At 47.4% G+C, this 21762-nt stretch overlaps 1 protein-coding gene across 3 annotated transcripts; it reads right to left on the bottom strand.

The window, feature by feature from the left end:
• Positions 1-1913: 1913 nt before the first annotated feature.
• Nfyb (nuclear transcription factor Y subunit beta) lies at positions 1914-19051 on the bottom strand. Of its 3 annotated transcripts, none has more exons than XM_076554555.1 (8): positions 18872-19051; positions 16418-16500; positions 9894-9987; positions 8443-8573; positions 5658-5855; positions 4586-4667; positions 3896-3975; positions 1914-3461 (listed from the first exon to the last, which is right to left on the bottom strand). In XM_076554555.1, the coding sequence occupies exons 2-8, from the start codon at positions 16421-16423 to the stop codon at positions 3429-3431; spliced, it is 624 nt and encodes a 207-aa protein (XP_076410670.1). In that variant the 5' UTR covers positions 16424-16500; positions 18872-19051; the 3' UTR covers positions 1914-3428. The 3 variants fall into 3 exon arrangements, with proteins under 3 accessions (XP_076410670.1, XP_015853984.1, XP_076410671.1); XM_015998498.3 differs by lacking the exon at positions 18872-19051 and adding an exon at positions 18271-18410; XM_076554556.1 differs by lacking the exon at positions 8443-8573 and having other exon boundaries at positions 18872-19008.
• Positions 19052-21762: the final 2711 nt, after the last annotated feature.

Here is a 21762-nt window from a genome sequence, read left to right as displayed (position 1 = left end):
AATCAAACTTGTAGTCATTAGGTATGTTTTCAAGGTTCAACAGACATATTTTAGGTAGACAAGTCATCTTCAAACACTTCAGAGATCTACAGAATATGACATTTTAGATGTTTTAGTAACATAGATTCTTTTTTTTATGACTATAAGACATGTCTGCTCCTGGCAGCACCAATTTTTCAGAGCAATGATGGGCATCGAAGAAACTCCATATGGAGTTTACTTTCTTTGTGGCAAGTTAGCCACTGTGCAAGAAAATGCTTTTGCCTCGACTGCTGACAGTATATGCTGTCCAAATAGGATGAGCAGGACACACAAAAAGAGGACCGCCAAACCCTGCCAAGCCAAAGTAGCCCTTCAGAAAATCCTGCTTCACAGGTAAGTCTGTCAGATATGCTAGACCTGTAGGCCGAAGATGGATGCCCCAACGTTGCAGAGGAACCTTGGGTGACTGTCCAGGCAGCCAGCTGTTTCTGTCATTTCTCACATTTTTTAGAAGTCACTTGCCTGCTCTTCCTGTTTACTTAGGTAGTATTCTTTCTTTCTCAGGTCTTTGATGAAGTTGAAGACTAGTTAATAGTTTTCCTTGTTAAGAAATTCAGAAAAGAAACACACTAAAGAGGTGTAAAGTTTATAAGTTTGAAATACATCAAAATGTAGTTTAGGGTTGGTAATACAAGTTAGGATAGAAAGTGTATTAGGTACATTTTAGACTCACCAAATAGGATAAATAATGGAGTATTTTCTCTGAATCCATGAAATGTCAATGGATTGGACATTGTTGATGTAATTCTTGGCTTTATATATTATATATAGCTCTTGTACTTACTGTGCATTATTTTTCTTATATTAGTTACAACCTTTTATTATTTTAGACAAAAATGGGGAAATGTAGTAACATTTTGTTGTACTCTAATAAAATTTGCCTGAAGATCAGAGGACAGAGCCAGCCATAGAGTTAAACACAGAGGTCAGGCAGTGGTGGCACACACCTTTAATCCTAGCACTCAGGAGGCAGAGATCCATTAACTAGGAAGGTTGAGATAGGAAGTGAGATAAATGGCTGGGTGTGGAGCTGGCGTTGGTGAGACGTGGCTGTGGCCTGTTCCTTTGTCTCCCTGATCTTTCAGCATTCACCCCAATATTGGCTCTGGGTTTTTATTATAAGACCATTTAGGACTTGTACAACATACACTACATTACCAAATACCAAAATCAGGATAATTTAAGCCCCTTATGCCACTTGTAACTTAAATCACTGAAACCTCAAGTCACTTCTAATCAGAAAAGGAGTATTTACAAAATCATAGAACTATTTTAGGCTAACAAACACTTAAGGATGGTATCAGATGTGAGCCAGGATGAACATGAAGCTAACACTAACTGAGCATGAAGGACATGTATCAGGCACACACAGAATGCCTGTTTCCTTTCCTGCATGAATATGCAGGCAATATGACCCTGAGTTGACCTGCTTTTGCCCTAAAAGGTATCCCTCACAATCAGGTTCAAAATCCTATTTTGATGTATGCTTTAAACTTAAAAATGGTTAGTAATTTATTTTTTATCTTTATTCTTAACCTTTAATGAGTTGTCGAGATGGTCTGATGCCCAAGTCTCACGCTGTGTCAGTGAAGTGATGATAGTGTCTGGGTAGGACACATTCCAAAAGTGAACCCACATACAAGGAGCAAAACCTTCCTGCTGTGTGTATCTGGTAACCCAGCAGTTCTACTTCTAAGGATTTATTTCAAGAAAAGTTACGATATACACAAGATTCAGTGAAGTGCTATTTATAACTATGGAGAGATGAAAAGAGTTAAAATTTCCAATAGTGATTAAATAAATTAATCATGATTCAATCATACAACAGAATAAAGACCCAGTAAAAATGATGCAGAAGACCATGCACAACCTGGGGAAGATGTTCACAATATATTGTTAAGTGAAAAAGCCAGTTACAAAACAGTGTGCACAACATGAGCCCATTTTATAAAAATATACATATTTAGCAAAGTAAAAGGACAAATGAATTTATCAAAATATTAACATTGGTTATTTCAACACAGTAGAGTGGCTGTCGATTTTGCTTCACCATCCTCTGCCTTTCTTTCCTATGTGCATTGTCTACAATGAAGGTTATTATTGAAAAGGGGGAGAGGAGAGGAGGAGTTAGTTCATCTCTGAATAGCCAGCTATGTTCCCCAAGACTCCTGGCAAAGTGGCTCTTATCATTCAGTTTGTATCTAGAAAATTTTCTCCTTCATCCATTGGAGTCCCATACATTTCCTTCTGGACACAGTGTACAATACGCTATTTTTGATAGAGCTAAAACTACCACCTCTACGTACACAAAAACTCAAAGTAATTATTACTAAAAAGAATAGATGAGAAAATAGAAATCTTTACTTTAAAAAGGAACCTAAGCACACACTGCTAAGCTGTACAAAGCCACATCATCTAACGTTAGTTTACTGCAGACAGCATGACAGCGCCACAAGGCTCCCGTGTCCCATGGTGTCCCATGATCCGCAGCCCTCACTGCTCTCCTGTGTGTTCACTCATCCACGTGAAACGTCTGCACACGATCACACCCCCTGTTCTGGTGCTCACAGCTCAACAGGAAAGCTGACCTTTCCGTGAAAAGGGTAATAGGACATTACCAATGGACTAAAAGCATCCCTCTTGACGAGGACACTGTAATACTTAAGAAAGGGACCACTTCAGGGGTGCTGGGACTACATCAAGTGAGAATGAATTCTAACACACATGATAGTAACTAGAGCTACCTGAAGAGGTGCGGACAGTGATGGGCACCAAGTTTATAGGTCAGACAATACTTGCTTCTGCATCCAACTTAATTATTCAATTACATTTAAAAAGACACTGCTTAAGCTATGACTTTTACCAAAAAAATTAATTTCAATAAATAAAGTAAATTCTAAAAATCTAGCTAGGTTATCATGCAAGATAGTATATAGCCAGGACAAACTCAAATTTATAATAAAGGCAACTTTCATTCAAAATGAACTCTACCCTTATACTTTATTAAAAGGGCAAACATCATGAATTAACCCAGCTGCTTACTTGAATTACAAAATAACATGATTCAATATGAAAATAAGAAACTGTCTACAAATCTCTGACAGTAATAAATTGCAATATACAATGCATACAGGCGTCATACAGAGCAACAAACTCTCGTACAAAACAAAAATATTTTAATACCTTTAAAATCCAATTTTTTCTTTAAAATCATTCATGAAAAAGATTCTCAAGTCAGAATTAACACCTCAATTAGTCAAGCATCAGGAAGCTACATTACAGCTACGTATTGTACAAAGAGGCGCCTTCCCACTTCCTCCCGACTCGGCCTCTGTTCCAGACTTGGTCGGACTATCTGTACAGCCCGCTTCCATCACTTCTTCAGATCACGAAAACTGAATTTGCTGGACACCAGAAATCTAGGATTGGAAAATGGAAAGTAAGATCTTGAAAAGTTTCAAGGGACGGTGGTGGCGCACACCTTTAATCCCAGCACTCGGGAGGCAGAGGCAGGCGGATCTCTGTGAGTTCAAGGCCAGCCTGGTCTACAGAGCGAGATCCAGAACAGGCACCAGAACTACACAGAGAAACCCTGTCTCGAAAAATCAAAAACAAAAACGTTTCAAGTAACATGTCTAGTTCAGCCACCAGAAAGGCAGCACGAGGGGGTTGTTCCCACACCAGCTAGCTGCTGCCTGCCTCAGAGCTACGTCACCTTCCATGCAGACGTGAGCAGCTGGGAAATGCTTTCATCATTAAGGAACTCTGACAGTAATATATATTTGGAGAGAACCATTTTATTACAGTGACTGTCATGTGCTTTTGATGTTGTGAGGTGCCGACGGTACCATACCTGTTGATAGGACGTTGTGTAAACCATAACGTTTTGTTGTTGACCATCTGCGGTTATTAAGCCAGCTGGTAACTGGTTAGCTGACGGAAGGAGAAAAGACAAGTTAAAGGGGAAATAATCTTACTCTCTTGGCCTCAATCTTCGTTTAACGCTATTAATGTCCCATTACAGTTCTCCCAGATATGCAGAATATAATCCTATGAAAAATCATAAACTTTGTATTCTCTGTTTAAAAAGTCCTCTAAGAATAAAAGTCACATTTTTTTCCCTACCGTGCCTTCCAATTCACTGCCTCACATGTCTACACTGGACTCAGCAACAGAGTTTCTGAGTCATGCTCAGACCTAGCCTCACCACTGGGCGTGGCCGGAGCAACACAGGACTGAGCAGCGTGAGTCTGGTAGGTGAAGTTTCTTGTGTTAACATTTAAATCACACAATTTTATGTCATAAGCTATAATTCTCAATATTCCTCTCAGAAGTCTTCACTCAAACGCGAAGTGAGGAGAATGATTGCAATTATTACTATAAGGTCGAGGTGTCTGTCTTCCCGGCTCAAATCTGCACACATCACTCACCAACGTAACAAGGACATGGACTTGAAGCGGTCATTTAGGGCAGGTCCCCGACAAGTCGCTTAGCCTCAAGCCTCAGCGGCCCACTCCCCAGCAACAGCCTGCCAAGTACTTACTAAACGCCTCTTCTGTGAGCTCCTCGCTTAGCCCATCTGTAGCCGAGACCGCTCCACCAATGCCCTTCTCTCCTTTCATGGCCTAGGGAATGAAGAAGCCCAAACAAGTGCTCACATCCAACTGTTTCTAAACGAGAGCGTGATGTCCCAAACAGGAAGCCTCAGTTAGAAAACGATGACATGACAGAGTGTTTTATTAACTCTTTACGGCCTGTTTGTGTGTCGTCATCTGTGTACGGCCAGGTGGGAAATATTGGGAAGCTCCAAGCTTAGTGTTTAAAATTCCCAACTACAAATTTGTTTGAACCAGAGACCTCCAAAATTCCAGCTGCTCTCTGGGTCTGTGGTACTCTTCAGTAGCAAAGTATTGTGGGAAGTATTTAGGAGAGTACTGTGACTTAGTTTCCCCACTTTTACTCATTCCATGCAAACACCCACCAATTTCAGGGAGGGACTTTGAACCCTGAAGATGCTTTTTCCCAGCAAGCAGGAGGACCCTAGTTCAGAGTCCTCACAACCCACTTCAGAGCCGTAACCGGTGCTGGGGGGACAGACAGAAGGGTCTCGGGGCTTCTGGCCAGCCGACCAGCCCGTTAGTGGGCTCCTGGTCAAGGAGGCCCGTCTCAAAACCTGAGGTGCCAAGTGATGACAGCAGACGTGTATAATGTGTATGCACAGGAAGGGAAGGTCACACCATCCTCTGGTCATCTGAGAGGTCCCACACTGACCGACGGCTCCTCACTTAGTGCAGCAGCTTTGTCCACCATTTAATCTTTTCAATAATTCTATAGTGGAAGTGCTGTAAGTCTCCCTTTACAGATGAGGAACCAAAGCCTAAACCATTTCAATATTCTGCCCCCTGGCAGCACAAACCCAGAATCCTTTTAATCACTATTCACCTGCTCAAGCTTGTAATAAAACAGGAAAGAGGTAAAGAATTGGTATTTGAAATACTATAATCTTACACATCTAACACTACTGGAAATGTCACATGATTTGCTGCAAAGCATTTGAGGTGACATGGTCTAACACTCAGCTGATGGTGGCATGGCACTGCGGCCACACCACTTACCTCTCTGAACTTCTGAAGGTACAGTTTCAGAGGTTCCACGTAGCTGTCGAAGCCTAGAGTGGACATGGCGAAGAGAATATCCTCCCCATTAATCGTCTTCCGCTTCTCCTGATGACAGCGTTCGCTTGCCTCAGATGTTATGAAGCTTATGAACTCACTCACACATTCCTGAACACATTCTTTGGCATCTTTTGCAATCTGAAGAGGAAAAAAGCCACAGGTAAATTTGTAGGAAATGCGTTACCTTTTTTTTTTTTCTTCCATTGTTTGAGACAGGGTTTCTCTGCGTAACAGTCCTAGCTGTCCTGGAACTCGCTTTGTAGACCAGGCTGGCCTCGAACTCACAGAGATCCGCCTGCCCTTGCTTCTCAAGTGCTGGGATTAAAGGTGTGCACCACCACTGCCCGTGAAAACAAAACGCTGCCCAGAGCATATCACACTGCACTGACGGACACCTCTGCTACCCAGGGTCTCATGTATCAAGGCCGGGCTCTTTACGTAGCCAAGGATGACCTGAACCTCTATCTTCTGCCTCTACCTCTCAAGTGCTGGGCTACAGGCGTGCACCACCATGCCCAGTTTGAAAAGCCCAGGGCTTCTTGCTTGCTAGGCAAGCACTCCACCTCTGGAGCCACATTCCTGGAGCTGGTGAGGCCTAAACTTTAGCCCCTTACATATTAACCGTTGTTGTTGGTAATAGCCAACTCAGAGTCAGAATGAATAAAAGGAACACATACACAAAAGAGAAAGAACTTCTGCAACTGTAACAACAGCCAGACAGAGGGTGGAAAGCCGCGCTGAGTGGCTTACACCCCCCGCCCTCCCCAGGGACGCAGGAAGGCCAACCCGGTAGGTACGGCTGCACTGAGCACGTCTGTGAATAGGACATACAAAACAAACGCCACCCCTGCCGCCCCAAAAAACCTGAAGTGTTGACCCAGAGGTTAAGAGCACTGGCTGCTCTTCTAGAGGATGTGGGTTCACTTCCCGGTAGCACCCACATGGTGGCTCACAACCATCTGTAACTCCAGTTCCAGGGCATCTGACTCCTTTTTCTGGCAACCTCAGGCACCAGGTATGGGCAAGGTGCACAGACATACATTTCAGACAAAACACTAATACACACAAAAGAAATAAAATGCTAAAAAAAAGTTCAGAAAAAAAAAAAACAGAAACATTCACAAAAGTCTTAGGAATAAAATACTGATTTTTTTTTCTTTTTTAAACTATTGAGACCAGAAAAAGTATGGGTTCTGAGTATTGCCTACAACAGCATATACCCTCCACACCGTTATGAAGAAGTCTTCTCTTCAAATTCTGAGGTCTGCTGGGCATGGTAGTGAATGCTTTTAATCCTTGAGAGGTAGAAGTAGGCAGAGGCCAGCCTGGGCTACACAACAAGTTCCAGGCCAGCCATAGCTACACAGTAAGGCCCGTCTCAATACATATGTGCACACACACATAAACAGGTAAGTAACGGTCGGGGGTCTAATAGTGAAAACGAGATGGACCTTCCTGAAACATCAGTCACTGGGTGCTGGTGGGATGACTCAGCAGCTAAGGGTGCCGGCTGCCAAACCTGAGCACCTGAGTTTGGTCCCCAGGGCCCAAATGATGGGAGGAAAGAAGTGAACACCCTAAGCTGTCCTCTACCCTTTACACATGTGCCGTGGTATGTGCACATACATGCAGTCGCACACACAAGCACACATGCACAGTGTACTGTCATTTACCTCCACACCCGTTTTACACGGTGGAGAAAGTAAATGAGAGCTGTACAATGCGCTGAACAAAACAATGGATGCAAGCGAAGTGTGTAATTCTGTATTTCTCTCCACTGGCAGCCACGTTAACTACTTTACCTAGCATATATACACAGCATATGTGTACACACACACACAGCAGAAACACGTAATCAATTTAATACAAGGTATTTCCACTGTCCTCCTCACACCAGGCCTCTGGAATCAGCCACATTTCAGCTGCTTGGTGGCCCAGATGGCCGGGGTTTTAGTACGAGACAGGACGGGCAGGAGCTACTTAAAAGCAAGTCTGGAACAATTCCTCTGCTCTAAACATAAGGAGGAAGAGCTCAGGTCAGAACTTACAGCGTGAGTAATGCAATATCATTATATTTATTTGAAAGTTTTACTTTCAAAAGGTTTATAAAAATAACAGAAAAGGTTAATGTATATGCATGTTATATATAAAGCAATATATAAAGTAGGAAATTTACCTCAGACGAAGTGATAAGCTGAGTGATGCGGTTTGTCTGTTTTATGACACAAGGTCTCATTATGTAGCCAAGGCTGGTATGGAACTTGCTATGCAGCCCCTGAACTCTTGGCAATCCTTCTGCCTCAGCTCCCCAAATGCTGGAATTAAAAGCAAGTGCCACCACAGCTGGCTGAGGAGTGTTTTGTACAGGAGTTGCTCTAAGACAAGCTACTGTGTGTCAGCTGAGGTACAGATGGGCTCCATTTGCATAAAGAGGGAAGCAGCTGTTTGCAGATACCAAGGTATTTTGAAAATCTTATCATACCTTTCAGTCCAATGCCACCTAACGCCACTGACACTGGATGTCATATGGGGAGGTGAGGGGACTGGAGACAGACCACTGCTCAGTAGCCAAGTAGTCAGAAACAAAACCTGCTGTGCTGAAAGGCCGGGGACCAAAATCAACAGCTAGCTACTACTGATTTAACTATGGACACGTGTCTTACAGTTTCCATTCCCTCTCCCTCCCCCTGAAAAGAAAAGCCAGATAAAGTCTCCTCTACGTTACCTTTCCTGTTTGAGGTATGGCATTTTTCATTATCCTAGCCACATTTGCAATTGGAAGATAAATATCTTGTTCTCTGAAACTTTCTTTTGAACCATTTGTATCTTCATGATCATTCATGCTGTCCTCAGTATCTAAAGAAAGTTTTTTAAGAATTAGGTTTAGGGGCTGGAGAGATGGCTCAGCGGTTAAGAGCACTTACTGCTCTTGCAGAGGACCCGGGTTCGGTTCCCAGCACCCACATCAGGCAGCTCACAACCGCCTGTAACTCCAGTTCCAAGGGATCTGAGGCCCTCTGCCTCCACAGGCACCAGCACACACCCGGTGCACAGCAGCTCACCCGGGCACATACACATAAGTAAAAATAATAAATAATGAATAGTTTAAAAACGTCTTCATTTTTACTTCAACCTTGAAATGACTGTCTGTGACGGTCTAAAGCACGAGCCTTGTGGCTCATCACCCAGTGCTCCTGAGATGGCAATAAGTGTTTTTCCACATTTCCTCGGGGTTAATCTCAAACCCAGTACCCAGCACTCTTTGGTCCTGGCTCTCCTCTAACATCCCAGCACCCATTCTTCAAAAGCCTCCACCAATTCCCTCCCAAAGTGCTCTCCCTTCATGCAATACCAAAGCCAAGTTTATATAAACCTGTATATGTAAAGTTTATAAAGTATAAAACTCCTAGCTAGCATTTACATAAACCTGTTCATATAAATTTTATATTAAATTCTATAGACTTGAAAAGTTAGACTTGAATATTATTGACCCAACTGGATAATAATTTAGTATCTAGGAACACTAATTCCTTCATAGCTCCTAAAAAATACATGTTAATGTTTAATTTTACAAATTAAAATGCCATAAAAGCAGATTATTTCTGGTAGATTAACGTGAGAATTCCTCTTACTGTTTAGAGGGAGTCGGTGCTAAGTTCTGAGTTTCTTTAGGGCACACTTTCATAGAGCACTCTTCTGAAGAGCATCTCTACTAAGACGGTAGGATGTGCCTTCTACAGTGGGTTGGCTTTTGGACTTGGACCGGACCAAGGGCCTTAGGGATAGGACCTAAGGACAGAGCACTGAGCTATGTCTCTCTCTTCCCCAATTCTTTCTTTTCAGAAAGGGTTTCTCGGTGTAGCCCTGCCTAGCCTAAACTCTCTCTGTAGACCAGGCTGACCTCAAACTCACAGAGACCCGCCTGCCTCTGCCTCCCGAGTGCTGGGGTTAAAGCTGTGCACCATCATACCCAGCCTTAACTTTGTGAGACAGGGTCTCAGTGAAGGTGATCAGGCCGTCCTGCCTTGGCGTCACCCTCCTGCCTTGGCCTCCCAAATAAGTGGGATTACAGGTTGGGCCCCGACCAGGCTCTCACTTAGATGGTTCCAGTGAACCAGGGCATGCAATCATTCCTCTGCTGTCAAGACACTGGTGACCTGGTGTGTCGTGTCTTACCATCGTGCGGCTGGATGACATAGTGACTTCCTCCGATGTAGTCCGCCGAAATCCCTAGCTGAGAGGCATCTGTGGTCGAACTGTCGCCATCCATCTAAGGAGACAAGGTCATTCAGTGCTCCTCAGGGAACAGGGCTCAGCACTTACGCGCTCGCTGGGTGCACCAATTCCAGTTTTCCTTACTAAGAAAACGCATTTCTTGACTAGGAAATTTTTCAATAATTTGCTAACCACTCAACATTCCTGTCCATCTTCCATATGTACTAAGTGTAAAATCGGTAGAGGAATAAAACAAAATGAACCTGAAGTACATGCCTCTTGCTTTCCAACTACATACTCAAGTACAGCGTGGCCAACCTTAACTTACCATACACTTCCTCCTTGGAGCCCCGAGTCAGGTGAGCACGGCAGGCCCTGGGACGTCGGGCCGCCCCAGCCCTCCAGCGGTCCTGCACAGCCCGAGGACTAGCCACCCTCCTGTGCCCGCTGCATGCCTCCCTTTGCTGCCCCCTGCCACCCAAAGGTACAGTCTCCATTTGTCCTGCAAGGTCTTGTCACACAGCCAGACTGACCTTCTGAAAACTGGGATTACTGGCATATGCCGCCATGCCAAGCTTCCCATCAGGTTTTGAATGGGGCCATCACTGAGTCTAACACAAGTATTTTTTTTCCCCCAGCTCCTCAGACTTTCTGATTTTTTAAATGAAAGGAAATATTTAAGAGACTTGAATATAGAAATAGGAGAAGTACAACCATAGACAAGAACAAGAATTACATAGACTATTTGTGTCTGTGGAGGCCTGAGGTCAACCCCAGTGGTCATTCCTCAGGGGCCAGACACCTTGTTTTAGGGACAGTCTCACTGGCCTGCAACTAGCCAATCAGGCTTGGGTGTCTGGCCACTGAAACCCAGGGAGCTGCCTGTTTAAACAGACATGGAGACACAGACACAGACACACACAGACACACACAGACACACACAACACAACACACACACACACACACACACACACACACACACACACACACACACACACACACGGCTGGGCCTTTTCATACACGTTCTGGAGACTGAATTTGGGTCCTTACACAGCAAGAACTGAATCACCCACATTACTTCCTCCGCCCCACCTTTTTTCAGTCTGTTTAGGGCTGTGAGAAACAAGATCTCTAAGAGGAAGAATCTGGGGAAAGTAAACCATTAGCCCCCAACAGATCCCATTTCTTTTCATCAGAGCAGATCTGGAAGGACTGGCCCGTGGGCATGGAGCTGCATCAGCCACAGGACAAGCCCAGAAGGGTGGAGTCTACCTGGCAACTGAGCTGAGGCCTAGAAGTCAGCACTGACTGGAGTACCACCCTCCTCAGAGTGCTTCTCCATCTCTACGGGTTTCCTCTAACACACAGTGCTAGTTTCCAAGGTTTCAACATGGCATGTCTTCCATGCATCTGTTGGCTTTGCTATCTGATTCAGTTGTAGACAGAGATACATTTCTGTCTGTAATTGACACTGTTTTAAGGAGCCTCTGTCTATGGAGATGTAGGGTCCTATTCATTCACTGATCCTCCCACCCATTTATACACACACGGACACTATTACCCTCCCCGTCTTTCACTGACACACACGTCAGCCATCACCCCAGGAGAAAATGCCTCTGATCACAAATGCCTTTCAAGGCTTTGACAATGGACCTACTGGCCATGGAGAGATGGTCTACTAGAACAGCTGTTCACTGTTTTAAAGGAAATAGGACCAAGATTTGATTCAGAACCCACAGCTGGAAATAAATCTTGACTGGTGAGGTCTGATAACAGAAATTCCTGGCTAAGTCAATGTTCACAGGATACTAGTCTTGAAGTTCCCCTAGCAAGAGACTGGTCAAGGAGCTAGGTGGATCTAGAGATGGATTAATTATAAATACAAGCAAAGGTACTAGAGCAGCAGGCTGACTGCCATCCCACTGTACACTATGATTGGTTATCATGTGGATTACCCGACTAGTCTTCGAACCAGGCGCATGACCTACTTCACAGCTGTCAGGGTCAGCAATGCCGGGGCTGTGGAGACCCTGCTCCCCAAGTCCGCCTCTCCTACTTAACTGGGCACCTTTACTTCTGTCTGTTCTAGCCTTTCTGTTACTTCACACCTTCTGCTCCTCACCTCCATCTTTCTACCGTTAAAACCCCACTCCAGACTTCAATCCCAGGATTCCCTTTCCTGCTGCAACTTCTTGATTTATCCTGTTCTGGAAACTCAAAACATCTAACGTTCACTTGTCTGAAGCCAACAGCAGCAGCATTCCTCAGCTAAGCAGCCTAACCCTGGGCCTTACAAGATGCTAGCTGCCCTGCCATAAGTAAGGAACAGTGGGGAAACTTATTATATAGTCTATAGGTTTGGTTTCTTTTTCTATGCAATTTTTTTGTTTGTTTTTTGTTTTTCCACACAGGGTTTCTCTGTGTAGCTTTGGTGCCTGTCCTGGATCTCGCTCTGTAGACCAGGCTGGCCTTGAACTCACAGAGATCCTCCTGCCTCTGCCTCCCGAGTGCCGGGATTAAAGCCGTGTGCCGCCACCACTGCCGGCTTTCTATGGAATTTCTATGGAAGAGAATGTGGATGAAAGTCCGCCAACATTGCACCGACTGAGCTCCCAGTGTTTATTGGTCCACGCTGTGTGGTCACAGAACAGCAAATAACAGATAAGGGCCCTGTCCTCATCCTGCAGAGAAAACACATATTATGTAATCTGGGGACGGGGTGAGGGAGTAGAGAGCGGTCCATGGGCTCTCCGAGGCCACTGGCTTGGAATCGCCCCATTTGAATTTCCTGCTACTTATTGGCCACAAGACCTTGAGCAAGGTGGATAAACAGAGAGAAGGCATGCTCACAGGGCTTCTGCATAGATTAAGAGACATATCTGTAAAGACTGAGCAAGTACAATGGGAATACTCCATCCATGTTGTTATATATTTAGCATAGTGACCTTATTTCAAAAGGGCTTCACTAGTCTGAGGGGGCCAAGGAAAGCCCCATTAGGAGATGGCATTTAGCAGGCAGTGGTGGCACACACCTTTAATCTCAGCACTCCGGAGGCAGAGGCAGGTGGATCTCTGAGTTTGAGGCCAGAGTAAGTTCCAGGACACCCAGGACTACATAAGAAACATCTTAAAAAACAAAACAACAACAACAAAAGGAGATGGCATGTAAACAGACTGAAAGAATAGAAATCAGGCCTAAAGGGGGGGGGGGGAGGTGTACATTCATGTTTAAGAAAGAAACAGAGACGGCCGGGCGGTGGTGGCGCACGCCTTTAATCCCAGCACTCGGGAGGCAGAGGCAGGCGGATCTCTGTGAGTTCAAGGCCAGCCTGGTCTACAAAGCGAGATCCAGGAAAGGCGCAAAGCTACACAGAGAAACCCTGTCTCGAAAAACCAAAAAAAAGAAAAGAAAGGAAGGAAGGAAGGAAGGAAGGAAGGAAGCAGAGAGAGGGAGAGAGAGGGAGAGAGAGGGAGAGAGAGGGAGAGAGGGAGAGAGAGGGAGAGAGGGAGAGAGGGAGAGAGGGAGAGAGGGAGAGAGGGAGAGAGGGAGAGGGAGAGAGGGAGAGAGAGAGAGAGAGAGAGAGAGAGAGAGAGAGAGAGAGAGAGAGAGAGAACACCACAGTACTGGGGGAGAGACAAGCTAAGCAGTTATCTGTGGACGAGAGCCTTCAAAGGGGGATTTTCAAAGAGTAGAGTATCGTCCAGTACAGAAAATGGCCTGGAGGGAAGCAAAATAGAGCCGGAAGACAGAGGGTCTGTAACACGGCTGTTAAGGCAGGAAGTGAGGTAAGATGATCCCCCAGTGCGTGTTCCAGGGCCAGAGCCCTGCACATCCACAGGACAGAGTGACCAGACAGCATTTCAAAGTTAAGTGGGACTTCTGCCTGGCTGCAGCAAGCTCAAGCAGAACGGTGCTGGGCTCCACTTGGGAAATGCGTGGCTGCAGGTGTGGAGACCAGAAAAGGACAGTGATGGGTGGAAAGGACAGGAACACCAGTGGGAGGCAACAGGGCCAGTCAGCTGTGACTGAATTTACACGTGTCCATTGGGGAGCTGCAACCAGAGACCATCTCATTACATTAGGCTCAATGACTATGCTGTCCAGCTGAACTGATGTTGTTGTTCTTTAAAGATGATGTGATTTTTATTCCGATTTTTTTTTTTTCTCGAGACAGGTTTTCTCTGTGTAGTTTTGCGTCTTTCCTAGAACTCACTTGGTAGCTCAGGCTCACAGAGATCCACCTGGCTCTGCCTCCCCAGTGCCGGGATTAAAGGCGTGTGCCACCACCGCCCGGCTCCGATTTTTAAAGTAGCAATCATCTGCTAATACAGTAAGTGTACTGGTAAACAGTGTCTTCTTTAATATGTTTATTTACTGAGCACTTCCAAATCCCTCAGAGTTCACAGCCCTGTGCATAGCTTAGGAAACTAGCTATGGGCCGGCGACCTGGCTCAGCAGGCACACAGGCTTGCCTCCAAGCCTGACTACCTATGCTCCATCCCTTGAACCCACACGGGGAAAGAAGAACCCAGTTCCACAATGATCCCGACTTCCACATCACGCCATGTCATGCCCATTCACCGTCACCCCCATCCCACGTCTTAAAAAAGAAGAGGTAGCTGAGGGTACGGACTTGCCTGAGGTGACGGAGTGAGTGGGACTCAAACCTTGGGCTCCATGAACCCATCCTGGTAGCTTTTCCTAGGGTGCTTAGGCCTGATTCTCCAGGTGCCCCCTCTTAGTTCTCTAGCTCCTGATTACATAGCGAAAGCATTGTAGCTGCTCCCAACCAGAGTACCATCTATAAGGGGTTAAAAACGTGTTCTGGAGTTTGGGATGAGTGTGGTCCTTGGGCTTGTCTGGGCTGGAGGCACACTCCCACTCACTCCGAGTGGCGGTCAACAGGTCACTTTCCTTCCTCTAGGAAAGGATTGCTCTAACGAGTTCCTGTGCTAATACCCCAAATGCCCCAGGCGGAGCGCACACACCTCCGCCTCCTGTAATTCCTGCCTTTTCAATCAGCCCTGGTTCTTTCCAGGCACGAAGACCTTTCCTCGAATGTACACTAACCTCTTACCTGCTCTTTATCTGTTCTGGAGGTTAAGAAACAGTATCAGGAGTCCTCATCTCGACTCATTTTCAGCCCTGCCTGCCTGCTTCCTACTCTCCCTAAACACGTGGGGCCGTCTCATCTCACACAGCGGTGTGCTCACGGCTGAGGAAAACCTCCCCTCCCCACTCCCTAACCAGCGCTCACGCTCACGGAGTCACGTGGTCCCTACACGCAGTCCTTACACAACTCTGCATTCCCATGCTCTTAACGCCAGCATGCCAATGAAACCACTCTGAAAAGCCGCCTTTGCAGATCTGCCTTCATCCCCAGACCATCGCAGAACTGATACGGCTCGCCCCGTTCCCTCCGAGACTTCCAAAGCCATCCTCTCACTCTGTCCCGATCATTAGCTTCAACCCAAGGTTACTGTTTGCTCTTTCCTCCTCTGCTCTTGTAATGAACTCATTAAATTTTACCTCTACTCTCATAAATACGAAATTTACAGTCACTGTTGCGCCTGCCGATTAAGCAGCCCTCAGTGACTATTAGGACACTGGAGTGTACCTCACCTCCCCCATCCCGACAGTTCTGCTGAGAGCACCAGGGGTCTACTGGTCTAGGCTGACCGGCCAGCGTTGTCTTGCGGTTCCAACCTGGATCAGCCCGTCCTTCTCTATCCCCCTGGGTCACCACCACCCAGCCCAGCTTAGCATGCTATCAAGACCAACTCACCCAAAATGTTTCCACAAGGTCTCTTACATCAAATCCAAACCTCCTCTTCATAGCTTTACAAGAAGCTTCCCTTCTTAACCTGGGAAAACTCTTCACACTAGAATATGCCTAGGGGACCACCAATTGCAGGTCTCTCGTTTTAAGAGGGAAGCAACCCTGACTCAGAGGAACTGTTCCCTGCCTGAGGTCACAGATACTGTAGCAGAGCCAGATCCAAATATGCAGAGGGCCAGGTGGGAGCTGTCCCAGAACTATCCTGTGAAAACCCATCTGGAACAAGTACCTGTCTCCCTCTCGAAGCCTGCGAGTCACCGGGGCTTCTGGGCTTTTGCTGAGTGACACCTTTTACCTGGCCAAATCCCACCCATCTGTAAGACCCCGTTCAGCCCGGGAGGACCCCTCCTGACATTCCCAGGTCAACCGCATCCCTCTCTTCAGCCCTTTCCAGTCGGCACATAACCCTGCCGGCAGCCGAACAGACAGCCCGTAAGCAGGAGAGCAGACGGTCTTTTACCAGACGGTCGGTCTCAGCAGTGCTGAGGAACCGGCCCGTGCCAGCAGCTGACAAGCATCAGAGCGGATAAACACAGGTACTGTCTGTCTAGACTGGAAGAAGGTTTCACTATGGAGCCTTCTCCAGCACACCAGCCATCTTTTCCTGTCAGGCGGAACTAACCAAAACGGTCAAAGCATACTTACTGTCATGAAACAGCGTCAGAACTGTCTGTCAGTGGTGGTCTCAACCACCCGGCAAAAGGTGTGGATCCTTGCCCAATGTTAACCTAAAAGACAAACATCTCTTAATAGTAAAAGTGTGCCGTCTGCAGGCGTCCTTGAAACTAGAGACACAGGCCATCTTACCTCCTATACCTAATCCATGGAGGGTCTACAGGGGAGGGCAGAAATGGCTTTCTAACACAACCCTGAATTTGTTTCAATAATAAATATTCACCATAGTACTCCAAGTAAGGGACCAAATTATATATTATGCAAGAGACAGAAAACTCACATATCCAAATTTCATAAAATATTAACACCAAGGACAGAAATAACCCACTGATTAACTTCAATTTTTGAGGATGGCTTCGTTAAATGTTTCAGGGGTGTATAAATTTTTGAACTCAAAAGGAAGAAAAAAATTTATGTCAGACTATATACTGCATTTAAATTATCGTTCATTATGCTGGGAAAAAGACACGCATTGCCTAGAGGGCACACTGAAAAAAAAGTCCACAGGGCCCTTATTTATAGTTTTGGAGCACCATCATTGGGAACTAAGACTGCACGGAGACAGCGCGTCAGTCTCACTGTAAGGCAAAAATAACTGAGAAAATCAGCAGCAGTGACTGTTTGGGCACCTTCCTATTTGCTGAGTCCTTGTTTTCAAAGCAAACAATTAAATGGGGGGGGGCACAAAACAAAAATCCTTTCAGGGTTAATCTTAAAGGAGGAATACTGATTTCCATTCAAGCGTGGAATGCAGTATAAATAGCAGGGGGGAAAAACGTGGCTGTTGAGTTGAATTTTTTTTTTGTTTTTGTGACAGGGTTTCTCTGCAGCTTTGGAGACTGTCCTAGAACTCGCTCAGAACTCACAGAGATCCTCCTGTCTCTGCCTCCCTGAGTGCTGGGATTAAATGTGTGTGGCACCACCGCTGGGCTAAAGTGATTTTTAAAATGGGATTAAAGGGACCAGATAGCAAAGACTGCCCGACACTGTTACACTCTCAAAAGTAATTTGTATCATCTTTCCATACCATGTCCCTTTTCTAGATCCAAAACTGCTCTTACAGCTGTAAAGAGTGTGTGGACACTTAAACACAGGAATTGGGCATGTGCGTGTCTATTGCTTAGAATGGGCACGGGGTTGAGGGCCCTTACCTCACCAGTAACCCAAACAGCTGGCTAAGTATATACATTTAGGTTTAGTCCATTGAGAATAAAATCACTCCATCACTTCATATGGAAAACATTTTCCTGAGGGCAGGTTATAATCTGTGTAATAGCTCAAGGGAATGCATACATCTGCTTAATGTTTGAAGAAATGCAAATTTGTATCCAAGAAAAGCAGTATTCCCTTCCTCCAACCTCCATTCTTTGGCATCGACAACCACAGTTTTGCATCGATAGAATCCTTAAATTAAGCTACAGGAGCAGCGCAGAGGAGGAATTTGCCTTTTAAAGGAATTCTGGTAAAACTCTCAATACTTCATCCATAAAGCTCCTATTTATTAATGTCACTACTACCGACGAGTTAAGCTATCACTTTCCGCTGCCGATTAGTTTCCTTACTGAGAGCTGAAGCCACCCCGGTGATTTGTGGCACGATCCACAAAACTGGGGTCTGCGAGGATTAGCGGGATGCCATTTTTTTTTTTTTTTCAAAAGGTCGCCTGCTACCTAACCTTGCCTAAACCAAACAGTCCTGTTGTAGCACTTGGGGCATGAGAACGATCTGTGGGTGCTCGGTAATTCTTTGTTCTCGCAGACCCTCCCGCCCCCCAGCACGGGTGACTGAAACCACCGTGCAACCTCCAAGGCTCCTTTTCCCACCTTCGGGGCAAGTCCGGGGCGCGCCAGCCGCCAGATGGCTGCATTCTGTGGGCGCCGAGCGGGCCGGGGGCCGCCAGGCCGCTCGTCGCTCGCGGGGGGACCCGCCAACCTCGGCTCGCAGGTGCCCGGGGCGGCCCCGCGGAGCGCATCCCCCGCCGCCCGCGCCCAACGCCCGCCGCCGCCGCCGGGATGCGGGAGACAAAGCGGCCGCTCCGGGGCGCCGCGCACGCCGGGCCGCTTTCCCCGCCCGCCCGGCCGCCCGCTCGCCCGGCCGCCGCCGGCTCCCCGAACAAAATGGAGCCGGCCCGGGGGCTGCCGCCGCCGCGAGAGCCCCGCAGCCGCCCGGCCCGGCCCGGCCCAGCTCGGCCGAGCTCGCGGCCCCGTGCACAAAGCGCCCGCCGCCCCGCGCCCGGCCCGGCCCGGCCCGCGGCACGGCGGCCTCGCCGGGAGGCCCGGCCCGCCCGAAGGCTGCGGCCGGAGAGTGGCCCCCCGACCGCCGCGGCGTTGGCGGCGGGGACGGCGCCGGGAGGAGACGGACATTTCATTCGAGCTAAAGTGGAGTCGGTTTAGGAGCGATCATTGGCCGAAGCGAGACACAAACCTCCAATGCAGCCCTGGTTGGCTCCCGTCTCCAATCGGCTGTTTGGTTGGACAGAAAATGGCTGCGAAGGAACCAGTCCCAGCGCGGAGCTCCGCTTCCAGCGCTCGGCCTCCCCTCCCTCCGCCGCGGGCCGCTTCCCTCGGCGTGACACCCTCCCTCCGCGAGGCCCGCGCCCGAGGCCACGCCCCGGCCACGCCCCCGGCCGCGCCACGCCCCCGAGCCCGCGAGCGAGCCGAGCCGAGCCGAGCCGAGCCGAGCCGAGCCGAGCCGAGCCGAGCCGAGCCGAGCCGAGCCGAGCCGTTCGCTCGCTCGTCCCCCGGAAAAGCGCGCGGGCGGGCGGGCGGGCTCCGGGCGCTCGGTTCCTCCCTGCTGCGGTGCTCCGGGCAGGCCGGGCGTCTGCACCGGCGTTCTCACCGCGCATCCTGGAGTCGGTGCCGAGCGCGTTTGCTCGGGCCCCTTTCTCCTTCCTGTTCCTTCTTTTCCCACGTGCCAGCGTCTCGCCCGCCTGAGTTCAGCCCCGGAGGGGATCGACACCCGAGCTGCCTTCCAGGATGCCTAGTGTCCCTCCAAGCGTCCCCAGGCACACAGCGTTCCCTCTCAGTCACTGAACATGGCTGTTAGCTTTTCAGGGTTCGTCTTAGCACACCGAACCCTTCCTCCTAGTTAACAGGTCGGCTAGTCCAGCAGACCACCACCCTGTACTCTAGTCTAAAGATGCTGCTTTTTCTTGTTAGGCCCGCTCTGCCAAGTTGGCTTAGTAGCTTGCTGCCTGATGTGCCTTTTCCCCAATCAGATGACACGGCCGCAAAATCTCACGGCCTCTGTGCAGCCAGGGCCTTCCCTGTCGACTTCACTGAGGTCTGGATGATCGAATGTCCCTTGGCTGCTTATGCTCCCTTATGGTGGAAATCCAAACACCCTGCATGGCCCGGCACTGCAAAGCACTGGGGGGTGCATGCTGGGAATCTCTTTCCTTTACTTTTGTGAACGATGCCTGGCACATTAACTTTCGGGCTTTACTTTTTAAAATATATGTGGAAAGTTATTGACCTCGGATTTAAAAGCAAACAATAGTAACAATAAATAAAGTCCTGGTGTTGTGCCTTACTCCAGTACTGGGGAGATACATCCAGGAAGATTGGAAATTCCAGGCCATCTTGGGCTCTCTAGTGTGCTCACAGTCAGCCTGGGACTACATCTCAAAAAAAAAAAAAAAAAAAAAAGTATGTGTGGGTATAGAAAAGTAAGTAAAGTAAGCTGGGCAGTGGTGGGCACGCCTTTAGTCCCAGCACTCAGGAGGCAGAGGCAGGAGGCAGGTGGATCGCTATGAGTTTGGCCAGCCTGGTCTATAGAGTGAATTCCAGGACAGCTAGGGCTCCGCAGAGAAACCCTGTCTCAAAAAAACAAGCATATTAAGTGTGTGTGCATAAAATACACAGAAAGGTTGAGAAAGATGTTTATTGAGCTCCAACTATGTCTGGAACATATAAATAGTTCCTGGGCAAATAAGGAAGCGAGCATAAACCAGAGTTGCTCAGTTAGTCATTCCAAGAGGAGAAAGCAGCCCTGCATGATCTGAAGGACTACCTGATCTGAATTCCAGGACCCCTTCTCACAGGCCAGATTCACTCTTCTGTTATTTCTTTATAGCAGAAATAACATTAACTACTAAGATTGGTTGCAATGTGTACACACAAAGACCTAAAAAAGGCTAATTCTAAGATTTTTTTGGTTTGGTCAGTTTGTTTTTTGAGATGTTTCAAGCTGGCCTTAAACTCCAGATCCTCTGCCTCTGTCCCCCCCACCACCACCACCCCCGAGTAACTGAGAGACTACAAGTCTGCACCACTGTTGTCTGTATTAGTCAGGGTTCTCCAGAGGACAAACTGACAGAGTAGACAGACTGGTAGACAGAGATAGACTCCTACAGATGATGAATATCTATAGGAATCTTTTAAATCCCATACACATACATATATGTGATCAATTAAACCCCACAGGTACTTCTGGGATTTACTAGAATGGCTTCTAAGCTCTGGTTCAGCTAATCCAACAATGGCTGGCTCTGTATGGAAGGTCCACGAATCCAGTAACTAATTGTTCAGCCCTCAAGGCTGGATGTCTCAGCTGGTCTCCAGTGCACAGTGGAATCCTGAAGAAGTGGGCTCTAATGCCTGTGAAGGAATGGACTTGCCGTGAGAGCCAGGGCAAGCAGGCAGAGAGCAAGCATTTCCTTCCTCCAGGTCTTTTATACAGGCTGCCAGCAGAGGACTTGGTCCACATTTAAAGTGCATCTTTCCACCTTCAAAGATCCAGTGGTCTTCCCACTTCAAATGATTCAAGCAAGAAAAATCCCTCAGAGATATACCCAGACACTTGGGTCTGTCTGTCTATCTATCTATCTATCTATCTATCTATCTATCTATCTATCTATCTATCTATCTATCTATCTGGTTTTTCAAGACAGGGTTTCTCTGTGTAATAGTCCTGCCTGTCCTGGAACTCACTCTGTAGCCTGGGCTGGCCTCGAACTCACAGAGATCCACCTGCCTCTGCCTCCCAAGTGTTGGGATTAAAGTCATGCACCACCACCACCCGCTTTCTCAGTCCTTTCTATGTGCTGACGTCTAGAAGGATATGGCTTCTGCTTCCTTCTCCCACCTCAGCTACACCATTCTCCTAGACCCACCTCACCACCCTCGGGGGCCCCTAGCCTTGACATAGATTCACACACACACACAGACACAGACACACACACAGACACACACACACACATACACAGACAGACACACACACACATACACACAGACACAGACAGACACACACATACACACACACAGACACACAGACACACACACACACAGACACACACACACACATACACACACACA

This window comes from Peromyscus maniculatus, chromosome 18 (assembly GCF_049852395.1).
Source record: "Peromyscus maniculatus bairdii isolate BWxNUB_F1_BW_parent chromosome 18, HU_Pman_BW_mat_3.1, whole genome shotgun sequence".
Lineage (NCBI taxonomy): Eukaryota > Metazoa > Chordata > Mammalia > Rodentia > Cricetidae > Peromyscus > Peromyscus maniculatus.
Note: the sequence above shows the minus strand (reverse complement) of the source record. Positions and strands in the feature narration are given on the sequence as shown.

Excerpts from the sequence above, each read along its gene's own strand:
- Nfyb (XM_076554555.1), bottom strand. Across the intron at positions 8,574-9,893 it reads TGTCATCCAGCCGCACGATG|ATACTGAGGACAGCATGAAT; the intron begins GTAAGACACGAC and ends AACTTTCTTTAG. Across the intron at positions 3,462-3,895 it reads ACACAACGTCCTATCAACAG|ATTTCTGGTGTCCAGCAAAT; the intron begins GTATGGTACCGT and ends TTCCAATCCTAG.